Here is a 16,641-nt window from a genome sequence, read left to right on the forward strand (position 1 = left end):
TTTATTTATTTTATTTTATTGAGAGAGAGTGTGTGCATGCACACAGGGCAGGGGTGGGGGAAGGTCCAGAGAGAAAAGGAGAGAGAGAGAATCCTAAGAAGCACCCGCTACACTGAGTGCTGAGCCTAAAGTAGGGTTTGATCTCACAACCCTGAGATCATGATCTGAGCAGAAAGCAAGAGTCAGACACTTAACCCATTAAACCACCCAGGTGCCCCAAGATGGGCTCGGTCTTAACTGGAACTCTCTGCCCAGAAACTGTATTAGTTCCCTATTGGCACTCTAACAAAATACCACAAACTTGGTGACTGAACACATGACAGATTAATTATCTGACGGTTCTGGAGGCAGAAGTCCTAAAGTCAGGGTGTTGGCAGGACTGGGTTCCTTCTAAAAGCTCAAGGGATGGATCTGTTTTCTTGCCTTTTCTGGCTTCTAGAGGCTGCCTGCATTCCTTGGCTCCTGGCCCCTTCCTGCATCATCGAAGCCAAGAGTGTAGCATGTAACATCTTCAGATAGCCCTCTCTCTTCCTCTCCCTCTCCCCAGCACCCTCCCTACTCCTCCTCCTTCCACCATGCTTCCATCAGCACCTCGCCTCCCACTGGCTGTCCTGCCTCCCTCTTATAAGGACCTCTGTGACTACATTGAACCGCCCAGATAATTTGGGATAATCTCCCATTTCAGGATCCTTAACTTAATTACACCCGCAAAACTCCTTTTACCAAGGAAAGTAACATATTCACAGGTCCCAGGGATTCCCACACGGACATCTTGGGGACCATTATTGTTTTGACCCCCAGAAACCAACTTGAGCTAGCTTAGGCAGTGAAGAGATTTCTATTAAAGTTTACACAGCTGCTCATAGAACCCGCTTTGGGTGTTTGACATATAAGAGACCTTCAATAAATGGATGTTGCAAAAAAAACTGACTGACTGAATGAAATAATCATAAATGAAGTAAGAAAAGAATAATAAGTGAACCTAAGGGCAAAGACACAGCCAGTTCTGGGGGCCAGACTAGACCAGAGACTGAAAAAGCTGTAGGGACCCCTCCTTCTGTCATTCCTGTTCTGCTCCTCACAGACAGTTCTCTCCACCTCTCTGGTCCTGGGGCAGGTGTAAGATGATCACCTCACTCCTCCTGAGTGTGTTAAAACTGGAGCCAACCAGTCAGTGTCTGTCTGTCTGTCCGTCTCTTTCCTGCTCTCTCTCTCCCTGGCCTCCTAACATCAAATTCCCAGTGACTGGCTCAGCTTGGAACCGGTGTCCACTCTGGTCTAATCAGCTGTGGATTGGGGTTAGGTTCACATGGTACAAAATGGCTGCTGGGGCCAAGCCATCACCATCATCTCAGACAGGTCATTCTCAGTAGCCTAATAAGCCCTCCACTGAGGAGTGGTGAGTGCCAAGCTGGCCCTGGCGCAGAGGGGGAACTTGGCAGAGGGGACAGGTCTTCCTCCATGCCCACTTTCTCCCACTTTCACCCACAGGCCACAGAGGAGCGCTTGAGGAAGGAATCCAGCCACAGCCTCCAGATCCAGCACCAGGCACACCGGCTGGAGCTCCAGGCCTTGGAAGAAAAGGCCCAGCAGGAGCTCCAAGGGGAGCTCGAGAGGATGCAGGCTCAGCAGGCTCTGCTGTTAGGTATACAGCCAGCCGGCCCTGGGAGGGCCTAGCTACCGGCAGGGTCCACACGTGGAGACCAGGGGCAAGATGGGGCCCACGGGTCTGGAGGCACACAGGCCGGGGTGACTATCCTGGCTCTGCCACCCGCTAGCTGGGAGACCTGGGGTGGGGGTGGGGGGTCACTGTCGGTCTCAGTTTCCTTTTCTAGAAAATGGAGTCACCATTGCCCCTACCTCATAGGGGCGGTGCGTGGATGTGATGAGCTATTAAATGGAAAGTGGCTAGCATATGACAGGAGCCTGGTGGCTGTAGACTGCAGGACAGGTTTTCAGCTCTCCGAAGGCAGGGCGTTCGTATGACACATTTCCTAAGTCAAAATGGCGAAAAGCGAAGAAGCGATTACCATTAATTTAAATGAAACACTGGAGCGTTCCCAGACGCCAAAAGTCACCTCTCTTAGGCTTTCCTGATGCGAACGGATGCGCACAGTAGATGGAGGCCAAGCCCAGACGCTCCCGGACGCCCGCAGAGCTCTGGGGCTCCACCTTGAGATGCTGGGTGTGATTCCCGGGGAAGGCGCTGGGGGCGCCACTCTCGCGGCCCGGCGTGCGCGCTGCTTCTAGACCGCTGGCTGGCAGCAAACCCCGCAAAGAATGCTGTTTTCCCTTTTCGCCTTTTTATGTAAAAATGAAAGTCTTCGGATTTCTCTAGATTCGGGAAAATAGGTTCTAATGTAGGTCTTTTTTAAAAGCAAAGCGGTGTAAGGCGAACTTTCAAAAGGTGGAGGCATCTGTATTATCATCATTAGTCAGTATAAGCCAGATCTCTGAGCCTTCGTGAGATGTTCATGGCATTGCCTCAATCTCTCATTTCCATTCTGAAGATTTCTGAAAATCTGGGGGACTTAGGCCTCCAGGCTCCTGCACTTTCCTCTGCTTCCTTTGCCTGCCCCCACATCATCCTCAGCCCGAAACTCACCTCCTCTTCAGACATCCAAAAACAGTCACACAGAGCATTCTGGAAGTTACCAGAAGCAGTAAAGATCTCCGGAGCCAAATTGTTTGGGCTTGAAGCCCAGCTCCAACACTCACAAGTTGCCTGACTTTGGGCAAGTTACTTAACTGCTCCGTGCCTCAGTTGCTCATCTGTAAAATGGGAATAATAACAGCATCCACCTGGTATGCAGCAAATGCTATGCAGATGTTCACTGTTATCATTATTACCATATTCCCACATTGCATGGCTGACCCTAGAAGCCTCTTTCTGGTTTTGTAGACCATCTTTTCCCTCATTTTCTCCTTTATTTTCATCTCCCGTCTCGCTCTTAAGAGCAAGACAAATGTCTCTCATTTCATGTCTAGCATTAAAGACCAAATTGGCCTTATTAAATATTTTTTTTCAAACCCAGACAGGGTTTTCCTTAAGAGAATTTTGGGAAAGAGTATTTTCTGTATCTCCGTTAAGTGCGTACGATCTACCTGCCGTTTGGTTGCACTTTCATTAGATAGCATGTCCTGCAGACTGTATGTCAGCACGTCAGCACGTCAGCTCTGCCCGTTTCTGGAGGAAGTGATGTGGGGAGCAGGCAGGAGAGAGAGAGAGTCCCACTGATTACCCAGTTAACATCCAAGTGGGAAATGCTAGAGTTGGCATCATCTGAAGAAGACGGATTACACAAGATAAAACCCAGGTGGTGCCATATGTCTCAGATACAGGACAAGATTCAGATCACGTTGAACACCCTGGTGATTCCAGCACCCAACAGCAGCTGTCCCTACGGCCACTTCCCTGGCCCCTCTGATCCCACAGCAGCCTGGTCCTCTCCTGGACAAAAGAATCAGGAGAGAGCCTGGGTACATGCTGGGATTCTCAACACAGCCCCAGGAGAAAGGGGCTCTGGGAACTCTGTAATGATAGCAAGTCGTTGGCTTTGTGGGTGGTATTGGGGCGGGGGGAGCACCTACCATGACAGGGCGATTAAAGTAGACATTCCTGGTCCCAGTGACTGCGATTTCACTGTCTGTGTGAGACACACTTGACCTGCAGGGTAGGTCAGTGTGTGAGGCACAGGGAGTGTCCATCAGATTACCTGATCCACTGGGGTGGGGACCCGACCATGCTGGATGGATAGGTGGAATGGTAGAAGGACGGAAGGGCAGGTGGATGTGTGGATGGATGGATGGGCTGATGGATAGATGGGCAGGTGGATGTGTAGAGAGGTGGAGTGGTTGGATGGATGGGTAGATGGGTGGATGGATGGAGGGAGGGAGGGAGAAGGGGAGGGAAGGGAATGTATGACAGAAGAGGAAGGGGTAATAAATGAACCCACTCTATGCTTTGCTAAAGGGTTTTATTGCATATATTTTTGTGATAAAGGATTTCAAAATATTGAGTTGGGTTTGGACTTTTTAAAGAAAATAGGCTATAGAAATCACTATATTAAAATCCTAGTGGGGAGGAAAGATAACCAAGTAAATTTTTCAACATATCATCAGAATAACTAAGCTTTGCTGTGTTTAATATACTATAACTTTCAGAGAAGCTTAGTAAGTTTATGGGAAATCCTTTGCAATGGATACACTTTTACAATGTCATCAATTTCCACTCTAAACATCACTTGTTTACTTTACAAGTATATGTTGAACACTTGCTCTGTACTAAGGCCTCTACGCATCTCATGGCTTATGGAATTATTGGAACAATGTTTCAAAAATAATTTGCAGTAACAAAAATAGAATCTCAAAAAGTCCATAACAGAAAAGTAAAGTATCAAATTTACTAGCACTTGAAAATGATTTTCTCTTTAAAAACCCATAGCTCTTCCTTCTCCAGAGTCCCTCAGGCAGGAGCTCTCGGAGCAGCGGGCTGCCTGCTCTGAGCACCAGAAGGACCTGGAGGTGCTGCAGGCAGAGCTGAGGACTCTGGGCAGCGTGGGCAGGCGGCAGGCGATCGCCCAGTGCCCAGGGGACAGCGAGGACCACACCGTCGCTGCCGAGGTCAGCGCCCCCATTCTGCCCACACAGCACCCCTCTTGCAGCAGCGTCAAGGCTGCAGGGAGAAAGTCATAAAGAAGGGGCTCCGGGTGCTCATCATTCCCTTCTGAAATGGGGAAGCCCCTTCTTCCACAGTCCTGGGAGATCCTTGATGGGCCTGCAGGCTCCCATTCTGAAAAGCAAAACAAAAACAAAAACAAAAAAACCAAGTTTTAAGTGCTGCATGTCATTTTAAATTCAGATACAATAGCATTTCAGAATGGCGTTGCCAGGATCAGCCAGTCAGGGTTACTCCTTCAAATCTGCAGAGAATGCCTCAGAACGCCTCTCCAGACAGACACCCTGCCTCGACCTCCCTGTTCCCATCAATGGGAGCTGCAAGGTTCAACACCAACTCTCTTTGAACTTCCTAGTCAGACTTGGCCCCTCAGCCCCTTCCTTGTACATCCATATTCCCACCTGGCCGGCAGCACAGTGACCTCCTAACAGCCCAGACCCCCCCTCCCCCCTGCCGGAGCCCACCGTGTACCAGTCCATGTCAGGTATGCATCTGTACAAAGGCTTCAGTGACTCCCTCCTGCTATCAGAACGACCTCCAGATGCCCGGCAATGAAAAGCCTTCACCCCATGGGCCACACTTTGTATCTTCAGCCGTATCCCCCTCTGCTCTAAACGTGGGCCCTGCCTCCTGCCCCTGGGCCTTTGCATGTGTCCGCTCCCTGCTTGGGATGCCTTCCTCCCTCCTCGGTGCCCAGCTCACCCTCGGGGCCAGGAGTTTCCCCTCCAATTTGAGTATATGTGCTGCTGATGCGAGCTCTAGGGGTCTCCCTTCCACACCTGCGATCCCACCAGTCCCTGAGCCCCCAGAGAATTTCCTATCATAGTTCAGCTGGCCCTAGTGTCTACTTCATGGTCCAGTTAGGCAGCCATCATGTCATGGATGTTCTTCATGGATGTTCTCAACCGGACCAGGAGTCTTTTGAGAACCAGGCTGGTCTGCCTTATTTCATCTCCACCCTCACTCTCCGCACTTGGCACAAAGTCTGTGGATGCTGATGATTAGTTGGTGTCCCAGCCCTGCTGAAGATCCCGGGAACACGGGGATCGTTCACTTGAGATTTTGCCAGTACTGAGCACCTGAAGACGATTTGTGTTTAATGAGGAATATTAAATGATGAATCACAGGGAGCTCAGCCCAGTCAGTAAAGTGTAGCAGAGGGAAGACAGAATGTTTTCCATTAAGTGTTCTAGATTGGTGGGAGCCACCCATACGTATGGAAGGGGGCAGGGGAAATGTGGGATTGTGACATCTGCGATGACAAGCTCCCTGAGTGCTGTGGATAGAGAACCCCGGGATCTCTGGGTGGATGAGATGATACCTGGCCGGCCACCAGGTGCCTGCCCTCCCCTTCACCTCATTGGAGGGAAGCCCTGAACCCTCTGGGAGGAACAGCAAGGCCTCAGAGGAAAACCCACACAAAGAAGAAATGTGGGAGTATTAGCAAGGAGGAACAGCCCCAGGCAGCAGGACCGAAAGAGAGAAGGGAAGGGTACCCCATACAGGGGTGCATCCTTACATGGCCCCCACTGCAGGGAAGTGGTGTCCCACCTGCTGGGATCTTCTGAGGAGCCCTGTGAAATAATTGTCTTTGTCCCCCTGTCCAGAGGCGGATGCTTTATTCATCAGGCTCTCCCATTAGTCAAGGGTGGCCCCACAGGACCTTAACCAAGCTCTTCCCCGCTATACATATCGGAGTGCCCGGCGCCCATGTGCCCACGGGTGTCTCAGGCACACGCAAGCCCCAGGGCAGGAAGCAGGAAGTGTAAGGCGTGGGCCACAGATGCTCTCTGTGCCAAGCTGCTCAGTCCTCGTGTGCAATGAGCAAATGCAGAAACCTTCAGGCATGTTTGAGCGGCCTTGAAAACCGAAGCATTCATTAAGCAGGGGTTAACTCTGACCCCATTTAATTTGGACATAGATCTTCGAATTTCTGTCTGAACCCCTGGCGTTCAAGCGTCACTGCATTTAGCAAGCATTTATTTAGCACCTACTGGATGTCAGCCACGGCGCCAGGAGCCAGAGGACTGGAAAACTGGAGGGGAGGTGGTGCCTTCCCGGGACCGCTCCTGGGCTAGTGGAGGAAACCAGCATTAAACAAAGGAGCGCCCTGCCGGGTAATCTCGCCACAGCCGGGATTCGGATTCGGTGATGGCAGAGAGGAGAAAGCTGATCGCTTCTTCCCCGAAGCAGTGCTGTTTAGGTGGGACGGGCGCTCTGGGTAGAGTCTCAGAAGGCAAGGAAGTCTGAAAAACGGGCGGGGTGTTTGGCTGTTTTTATTTTTTGTTTTTTAAGATTTTATTTATTTATTTGACAGAGAGAGAGCACAAGTAGGCAGAGAGGCAGGCAGAGAGAGAGAGAGAGAGGGAGAAGCAGGCTCCCCACCGAGCAGAGATCCCAATGCGGGGCTCGATGACCTGAGTCGGAAGCAGCCGCTGAACCAACTGAGCCACCCAGGCGCCCCTGGCTGGTTTTGATTTAAGCCAAGTTCTTGGCTCACCGACCTTACTGAACTTCGTGAGGGGCCAGATGCGGGAAAACCTGGAGCCTGCCTGTGAGCTCCTGAATCTGGAGCAGGAGGCTGGGCCGCGCACGGTCCCCGGCTTTGCGCGGCACGTCTGGGGCCCTCTGCGCCTCGTCCGCCTTGGCGCCCCCTGAAAACACCTCTCCTGGGTCCTTTCTCCCCAGGACGGGGGCGGCCCGGGCCAGGCCGGCTCCCCGGAGGGCGCCGCGGAGCCGAGTCCGAGCGAGGCGTGCGGCCTCTGGGAGGAGAACTCGCAGCTCAAGGACGCGGTGCAGCGGCTGCGGGCCGAGGTGGAACAGCACCAGCAGGAGGCGCTGCAGCTCCGCGACCAGCGCAGGTGGGTCTCCAGGCCGCGGGGCTCCCTGCCCTCCCTCGTTCCCTCCACTGCTCCTTAGAGAGCCTCTGAAACCTAAGCACCTCCCCCCCAGGCTCCTCCCATCTCCCCAAAGGAAAGACTCCCTAATGCTAGCACTTCACTGATGTTACTCCAGACCCACGAAAAGTATTCTAGGCTCGACACTGCAGAGGATTCGCCCTGGACTAGAAGACGGAACCCTATTTCCCTACAAATCAAGGAATTTGTGGAATCAGACCTAACCATACCGAAAGCATCTTCAAAACCAGCCATAGGGAGACAGGGCGATGGAATAGTTCAAACAGTGCTGGGTGCTCTTTAACTAGCTGTGTGAGCTCCTGAGAGTCAGCTAACTTCCCCAGGACGGTGCCCTGGGCTGCAAGTGGAGGTAAGACCACCAACTCTCAGGGCTGTCGTGGAATGCAGTGAAATGTAAGCAAGATTTTGCACCGGCCCTGGCCCAGAGGAAGCCGTTGGTAAGCCGTGGGGGTTACTGTTATTACCGAACCCAAGCTGGATAGCTCCTTATCAGTCCTGAATTCACAGCTCTTTCACCCCCTTGCTGGAAAGTTTATACCTACAAATGGAATGCTGGGGTAGGAGGTGCTGAGAAGGGGTCCCACAAGCAGGGTATATCCTGGACCCCACAACTAGAGAGCCTAGGTCTTCTTCCCAGTGTCCTGACCCCACATTCATATAACCACTCCCCCAGACTGTCTCCCCAACCCAGCCACCCAGCAGAGGGTGGAGAATCCCCAGTGCCCACGAGGTTCAGTCCTCAGAGCCCAGGGAAACCCAGCTGAGCGTCCATCCACCTGCAGGCTGCTGGAGGAGGATCAGCAAGCCCAGCGGGCCCGGGAGGTGGAGAAGCTACGCCAGGAACACCGGAAGGAGATGCAGGCCATGGTGGCAGATTTCAGCAGTGCTCAGGCCCGGCTCCAGGCCCGGCTGGCTGCCCTGGAAACTGAGTAAGTGAGGCCTGGGGCCCCAGGTTGGGAGGGGCTAGTCGACGTACATTTTATTAGGGTAACCAGCTCATCCCAGTGTGCCTGGGACTCTCCCAGTTTTGAAACTGCAAGTCCCGAGTTCCAAGAAGCACCTCAGTCCTGGGCACATGGGGAGAGTTGGTCACCCCTCCCTTTGGGAGCCTACCTTCTCTTTGTGTAGGGCACTGGGAATCTGTGAGGAATGAGCACTGCCTTGTGGGCTTGGTTTGACCCTCACATTGGGAAGAAATCAGAAGGATCAAGGCCACTTTTTTCATGAACATTTGCCCCCTTCTCACATGCCTCATCTCATTTATCTTCCCAGCGGTCCTTCAGGGTGGAAACTGTTACTCCCCCGGACAGATAAAGGAACCGAGGGGCCTTGTGCACGTTCACATGCCTTCACTGATTCAGTCAACAGATGTTTATTAAGAGCCTATTGTGTGTCCTGCCCTGTTTTAGGCTCTGGAGTTAGAGCCGGGAACTAAACAATGACTATGCTCTCACAGAGCTCACAAATGCTACATGGGAATTTAGACAGAAAGAAGCAAATAAATATTTGACTTCCTATCAGGTAGCGAAAGGTAGAAGAAAAACAGGATCTATGTCTAGGGAGTGGCAAGGGTGGGCCAGGAAGGCCTCTCTAAGGAGGTGACACTTAAGCACGAGCAGGTGGGGGAGTGAGAGAGCCATCTAGAGGAAGAGCATTCCCAGCAGAGACAACGGCAAGTGCAATGGCCCTGGGGCCTGCTCCACATGACTGAACAGCCAGGACTAAGTGAGAGGGTGAGTGGTAGGAATTGAGGGTGGTGGGGTAGCTGGGAGGGATGAAGGAGACCCTGCACTAAACAGGAAGGAGTTTGGATGTGTTCAGAGTGCACTGGGAAGCCACTGCAAGGCTTTGAGCAGGAGTGACATGGTCTGATTTATCTTTTAACGGGGTCACTCTGGCTGCTGCGAGGAGAAGAGACTTGCGGGGGGTGGTCAGGGTTAGCAGCAGGGAGACCAGTTGGAAGGTGACAGGTGAAGCCATTTGCCCAAGGTCAAGCAGCACTGAATCTAAATGTCACCTGTCTGACCCTTAGCTTTCGCTCTTTAAAAAGTGTTCTCCACTGTCTCCAATACAAAGCAAATCATCCAAAATCCAGAGTGGAAGGTTTTATGGGCTACCATCTAATGGGCACTTACCATATGCCATTATCTCACTGAATCCTCACAACCACCTGGTTTCATGCCCATTTTAAAGAGGGAACTGAAGGTCACAGGGAAAGGCTATGGCCAAGGTCACATAGCTAGAAAAAGGCAGAGTAGGGATCAGATCCCGTCACCTCACCCCAAAGTCCTGGCCTCTTATCAGCTACAGTTCATAGGTCACGTGCAGCCGTAACCCTCCCCCCACCATGAGGAGAGTTCTTTCTCTCCAGCTTCATGTTGAAAGGGCTGGGGGTACCAGCTGCCCCGCTGCTCTGCCTGAGAACCGGCGCATGCCGCGCTCCATCTCGGCCAGCAGATGGCGCCAGAGCCACGTCGGCATTAGCCTAGTGGTGGCGGCGACAACGCTGAGCTTGAGGGGGGACCATTATTCCGCGGAGGCCTTTGTCCAGTGACCTCCCTGGTTCCTGACGCTTCACTGAGGGCAGCGTGCGTATCATACACAGGACCCGCAGCTTCGGGGGAAGTGGCAAAGGTCAGACTGGGAGTTGGGGTCCTGGGCTCCACCCGGAGCTCTGCAGCCAACTCAGTGGGTGGCCCCGGGCAAGCTCCCAGGGCCTCGGTTTCCCCTTTCGTGAATAGAGAGATTAGCTGTCCAGGCTACGCTCATGGCAGCATCCCCACCACGTCCACCTGTTTATTGTTGGGTGATGCCAGTAAGGAGACTAACTGCATGCTTGCTCCAAACAGACTGACAGATTCTGGAGAGAAGCCAGGGAAGGGGGCGTCCAGACCAGAGGACGTTCAGCTCATAGGCCGTCTGCAGACCCGCCTGAAGGAGAGAGAGGAGATCATCAAGCAGCTCATGGTGAGGCTGTCAGGGCCACCAGGGGGCCCTGCAGAGTTCCTTCCGGAGGGCCATTCACTTTGCACCTGGCCCTGCTCTGGGTACCCACAATTTTAATCCTGATAATCCTAAAACCACCTCCAGAAGATCCTTGATTCCTTTTGTCTATTACCAAAAACAAAAAACAAAAAACATACTAAAAAAATAAATACAGGAAAATAGAGGCAAAAAAAAGCACTCAAGTCCCACAGCATCTATGTGACGTTGACTGGTTTTTTAACCTACGGAATTGGGAAAATCTAGAATGGCTTGCCTTCTGTTTGATTTTTAGTAAATCAGTCAAGCCAATTATTGGTTATTGATCTTCCTTTTGCAAAAATGACTACCTGCTTTGCAGTTAGCAAGCCATCCCCTGGACTCCTTAGAAAAGTTTTCTCCCTCTGGTTCTGTATCCAACAGCCACCAAAGCCTGAGACCATTTCTTTGGAAGCTCCCTCCCTCCATCCACTCCTGCCCATTCACACAGTCCACCCACCTCACATCCCTGGATCCTTCATCCATTGCTTTGGGCACTAACCTGCCTCTCTGTGCTCTCTGGTCTGGTTGAAAGCTGTCTGTATCACCCCAGCTGACCTGGCGGGGACTCCTTCCCCTGCCTTACCTTCAGCCCTGGAGACAGTGGGTCTCGACTCACTCCTGTCCGTGTAGCCCAGGGTGGAAGGGCTAGTTAGCCCCATCAGAAATCCAGCCGCCTCCCCCCACCCGCCCCATCTTGCCTCTACCACTTTAGTCCAAGCCCCTCACACACACCATAGAGAACCACTGGTCTCCCCACTCACTTGAACCTTGCCCACATGCTGACCTCACATGAACCAGAGCAATCTAGGAAAAGAGGTCAGATGACAGCCAGCACGGCTCTGTTCAGCACCTCCTGTGGCCTCCCATCTTCTCCAAGTAAAATCCACAGTCTTATGGTGGCCTCACACAAATATAGCCCTCTCAGATCTCACTCCCATTCCCACCCCTGCCAGAGCCACTGTTTCATGTCAGTACACTGATAGGACCATCAGGAAAATTTCACCACTAACTGAAAATTAGACACTAAGGAATAGCTTGTTTGCTAAATGTGACAAAAGTATTGTGGTTAGGTTTTTTTTGTTTTTGTTTTTTTTTTAAAGAGTCCTTATCTCTTAGAGATACATATTGATGTTTTTACAGATGAAATTATACAATGACTGGGATTTGCTTTAAAAATAATACAGCAGAAGAGAAAAGTGGACACACATAAACAAGGTTGGCCACGTAGTGATTGTACCTGGGGTTTTCTTTCTTTGTCTTACTTTCTGCAGTAGACTCTTTTCAGATGCTAAGAGTACCTGGATATATATATGTATAAAGTGTTTCAAATAAGCTTGCCCTTTCCTATCCAAGAGAAGCTGGGGACTCAAAGGCCACCGGAGTAAAGGTGCTTCCTCAAAGCTTCAGTGGACAGCAGCCTGATCCCCACTGACCTCCCCTCCCTCCCCTGGGCTTTCCTTCACTCTGTCATCTGCCCTCACACGGCCTTTTTCCTTCAGGTCAAACCCGATGCTGTATGGTTAGGCTCATGTAGATTCAGTTGTGTTGTTTTTCCAGGAGGAGAGAAGATTTCACTATGCAGCCTTCCCCAGTGCCATGTCCCATAGGAATCGGTCCTTCTCTTTCAATCCTCACCCAGGATATTTGACCCCTTCCATGAAGGTAAATTGGTTTGCTGGTTTCAAGCATTACACAATCCTGCTGGTTTCGTTTTCCTAAAGGTAACTGCAGCTTATTTGTCAGTGGGCTGGCATACATTCAGAGGGATATCCATTGAAAATAAGACTCACAGGAAACAGTCCAAATTAGTAACAAACAGTATTTATATCTGGCTAGGCAGATAATGTGTACTTATAATTTTTATGGGTTTTTGTATTCTCCAAACTTCCTATAAATAAACATGTCACTATTAATAATGGTTATATCTGGGATAGGAAGGAGAGTAAAGAGCAGGAATCTCCCGCTTAACTTTTTACCCCTGCATATATTTTTGGAATTTGTTATAATGAAAATATTCACATCCAATTCTCTCATCTGCTATCACAAAATCCTAAAAGTGCAAAAAAATATTTTTTTAATAGTTCAAAGGGCAGTAAACCTAACCTGAACTGATGTGAGCTCATTTATAATTTTTATATATGCCCCTCAGTGCAACAAGATCTAAGTTTCACTCCAGAAATATTAACACGTATGAAGACAATGGGCCCAAGCCCCTACTGGGGGGTTTAGATGGCCTTCTAAAGACTAAAAAAATTTTTTTGAATTACAAAAACATACATCTATCCCCAGAAGTTGTTGTTAAGATTTTATTTATTTATTTGACGGAGAGAGACACAGCAAGAGAGGGAACACAAGCAGGAGGAGTGGGAGAGGGAGAAGCAGGCTTCCCGCGGAGCAGGGAGCCCGATGTAGGGCTCGATCCCAGGACCCTGGGATCATGACCTGAGCTGAAGGCAGGCGCTTAACTGAGCCACCCAGGCGCCCCTCCCCATAAGTTTTTGATAAGAAATTGTAAACCTTTGTGTTTCTTAAAACATAAAGTAGACTGAAGAAAAAAATGCTTTAAAAAATAACATCTAAGTATATAAATAAAATTATCACCTCCTCTCCCTTATGGTTTTGGCTGGGTGGGCCTTTTTACTTTTACAGTGATGCCTCTTTGGGGTGGCACTAACAGGCCTTCCTTTTAATACAAACAGAAAAAGAAGATGGAGGAAGTGCCCAGCCGAGTGGTCAGTGTGCCAAACCTTGCCTCCTACGCCAAGAACTTTCTGAGTGGTGATCTGAGCTCCAGGATCAACGCCCCTCCAATAACTAAATCACCCAGCTTGGACCCAAGCCCCAGCTGTGACCAGCCTTACAAACCCACCCAGTCTCTGGATGTGAAAACCGCCACGAGGTAGGGGAGGAGCTCTGATTTCCAGTTTCCACCGATAGGAGGGGAATTTGGATTCCTCTCTGGCACCACTTAGACTCCTGGCATTTGGGCAGATATAAAGAATAGCAAAACCCTGCCTTGGACAAATTACAATCCAGCCAAACGGGAAGGTTGTGTAAGAGGAAGGAACTATGTCACTCTTTAGAAGCGGTACTATTCTTGGTACCAAATTCCAGAAAGCCTTTTTCCATGGATGATTAGATAAGGAACACTCAGCTGGCCATGTCTATGTGTGTTAACACAGAAGATGGACTCTCATCATCTGGCCCTGAGGTCTGGATTCAAATTCCGGTCCTTCTTGTTCTTAGCTAGGTGGCCTTAGGCAGATTACTTACCTCTCTGGGTCTCCATTTCCTCACCTCTAAAACAAAGATAGTATAGCATCTCCCTCATCAGACTGATGTGGGACTAAAGGAATGAATCCGTGACACATGCTTAGCACAGGACCTGGTACAGAAGCGTTCAGTAGATTTCCACTATTATTATTAAGGTTATTTCTCAAGATTTATGGTATCATCTTGAGGTTATAAGACTCTTAATCTGTGGGTTTGGGAGCTCATGCATGGTATCTCAGATACCATCTTACTTTCCCAGAAACCCTTGCAACATGTTTCTCTTTCGGGATCATGAGTTTTCCCTTTATTAGTTCTCCCTCCTATCCAGTCTTCCATTCAGAGGCAGTATTTCATATTGTGGGCTTTGAATTCTGCATTTCAGAAAGGGCTCCTTCTAAAAATGTTCCTTTTCCAAAGGCCTGCATCCCCGTGGCTATTGAGACAAATGGGGAGACACAGTCCTTTATGAACGTTGAGCTGGACAGAGCCCCTGGCAGTCACCAAATGAGTCCAGCCATTGTTTCACAGCTGTGGAAACTGAGGCCTGGAGCCCTGAACCCAGCCCTAACTGCTAGAGCCAGCTCCTGACTCTAGCTTCACCTCAGTAGCACACACCTGTGTGTAAAGCTAGGTTCCCAGTTTACATGAAGCTTCACTAATCAGATAGAAACCGTTCATTCAGGCAGGTATACATCGTACTTTCTTGCTTACTCTTTCCTCTTTTCAATTTATTAGGCTAATTCTACTGTCTTATTGAGATGCTATAACACATTAGATAGCTTTTAAAGAAGCCAGACATTGTAAGGCTGTGATGATTAACTATTTCATTCCTTAACTTTTTTATGAGGTTTATTTTTTATTTGTGCCTGAAATAAAATTACATGATATGCCTCATTAGGTTTTAAGTAAAATTGGAGACCTTGTTTTCAAAATGGGAATCAGATGTTCTCTCCCCACCCCATCTTTCACAACTTGTTTCCAGCTATGAATGTTGGCCAGTTACATTGTACTGTCTTTCCAAGAGTACCAGAAGCAGCTTTCTTTCCCTGCAAGATAGCGGGTTATTAAGTGGTTTGCTGAATAATTTTCAAAACCTTCTAAGAATCCTTTTTGTCTCTTGGCTTGTTTTTAGGACACAAGATGGTGAAACAGCCCAACCCAAAGAAGTCCAACAGAAACAGGGCTCTGCCCACCAGGAATGGTTTACCAAGTATTTTTCGTTCTAAACTGATTCTTGGGATCCATCACAAAGAGGACATTTGAAAAACATTTCTTTTAAAGCAACTGATTGAAGGAATGAACCAAACAACCAACCAACCAAGTAACTTGCTTGTGATATGATTTATATATAATAGCCAAAACAAATTTTGGCCTTAACATTTCATACTATTTCATTGTGACACCAGTGCTTAAAAAAAATTCTTGCCATTAAGGTTAAAAACCAAACAAACAAACAAAAAACAACAAAAAAGTGTTATCAAAAGTCACCCATAGGAAAACGTTATTAATGTTGCTGATAACCTTCACATTGTATTTCTAGTATCCAGAAGATTTCATTCCACTTTATGGAATACCAGGCTTTGTGATTTCCATGGTCTACTCGAAAAGTGGTTCGTTTTTCCTTAGAATGCTAGTCATCTCCACTTGAAAAGTATTTCTATGTAAATGACATAATTCCAAAATGCACATTCAACCTCAGTAGGAAGAAGAGTAAAACAAAGTTCAAAATACTCATGAAAGCCAATTAAAAACACGAGGCAAAACTAGGAGTGGACTATAGGAAACCTTGGCATACTTGGATTGAATGCTTTGACTTCATAGCTCCAGAACATGAAGCAGACTATAGAGGGGATAACACCTACCTCAAAAGGGGCTTTGCAAGAATTAAGCAAAATATTATGAGTAATGATACCAATCATGAATTGTAATTAACCACTGCCAGTATTTTTCTGTGAATAACTGAGCCTCGCCCCATCATCCATCTCAGTTTCAATGATTGTAGTTTCAATCTGGTCACTTGTCAAGGTTTCTAGAGTATTCTATGAAGTCAAAGACCTACTGAACCTGTAGTCTTTGGGCTTAGGCCCTTTGCCTCATGGTGCATTGCTTCCCCATTGCATAGATGCTCAGTACATTAAAGGGAATCGGGACTGGCCATTCACAGTGCTGACCTGTCAGTCCACACTGAATTGTCTGACATTCTTACAGAGCAGTGTGATTTGACAAGACTCAATACAATTTGGGCAAAATATGTTCTCAGTCCTTTGGTGCTGGCCCCACAGGTGGCCATAAACAGTTGTTTATTCCATGCACTGTCAAACCCTGCTCTTTGAATAAAACTTTAAACAACTGGGCAATAAAAAATGGCTGTGACTTGTATTATTTTCCCAAAGAATGGTGAAATTAGATGAAGATGGAGCTTGGAAATAGAAGTTCACATTAACCTCAATTAGATCATCTTCAAATAAAAAGTAGCTGCTTCCATACATCATTTTGAGAGAAATGCAATTACAATTCACAATTCAAAGGTAAAATCACTATCTAATCAAAACACATGGCCCTACAATAATTTCTTAAATGACAATATGTTACCAATGTAACATGCCATTTTATTTTCAGTATCACACTTTAAAAAAAAAGATTTTTATTTATTTGAGAGAGGAAGAGAGCGTGAGAGAGCACAATTGGGGGGGCAGGGCAGGGAGAGAGGGAGAAGCAGGCTCCCCGCTGAGCAAGGAGCCCAAGTCG

General features: G+C 48.7%; 1 protein-coding gene across 1 annotated transcript in view; it reads left to right on the forward strand.

Annotated features, from left to right (window-relative positions):
* Nucleotides 1-16,257, forward strand: part of FAM184B (family with sequence similarity 184 member B) — a 124,785-nt gene extending 108,528 nt beyond the window's left edge. The window contains exons 9-16 of the mRNA XM_081813173.1: nucleotides 1,255-1,645; nucleotides 4,460-4,623; nucleotides 7,367-7,539; nucleotides 8,379-8,525; nucleotides 10,446-10,563; nucleotides 12,178-12,282; nucleotides 13,320-13,519; nucleotides 15,026-16,257. Of these exons, the coding sequence (XP_081669299.1) occupies nucleotides 1,255-1,645; nucleotides 4,460-4,623; nucleotides 7,367-7,539; nucleotides 8,379-8,525; nucleotides 10,446-10,563; nucleotides 12,178-12,282; nucleotides 13,320-13,519; nucleotides 15,026-15,119 (1,392 nt within the window). The 3' untranslated portion in view covers nucleotides 15,120-16,257. The remainder of the gene's footprint in view (nucleotides 1-1,254; nucleotides 1,646-4,459; nucleotides 4,624-7,366; nucleotides 7,540-8,378; nucleotides 8,526-10,445; nucleotides 10,564-12,177; nucleotides 12,283-13,319; nucleotides 13,520-15,025) is intronic.
* The last annotated feature ends 384 nt before the right edge of the window (nucleotides 16,258-16,641 follow it).

This window comes from Leptonychotes weddellii, chromosome 2, assembly GCF_054177405.1.
Source record: "Leptonychotes weddellii isolate Sample4059 chromosome 2, ASM5417740v2, whole genome shotgun sequence".
NCBI classification, from domain to species: domain Eukaryota; kingdom Metazoa; phylum Chordata; class Mammalia; order Carnivora; family Phocidae; genus Leptonychotes; species Leptonychotes weddellii.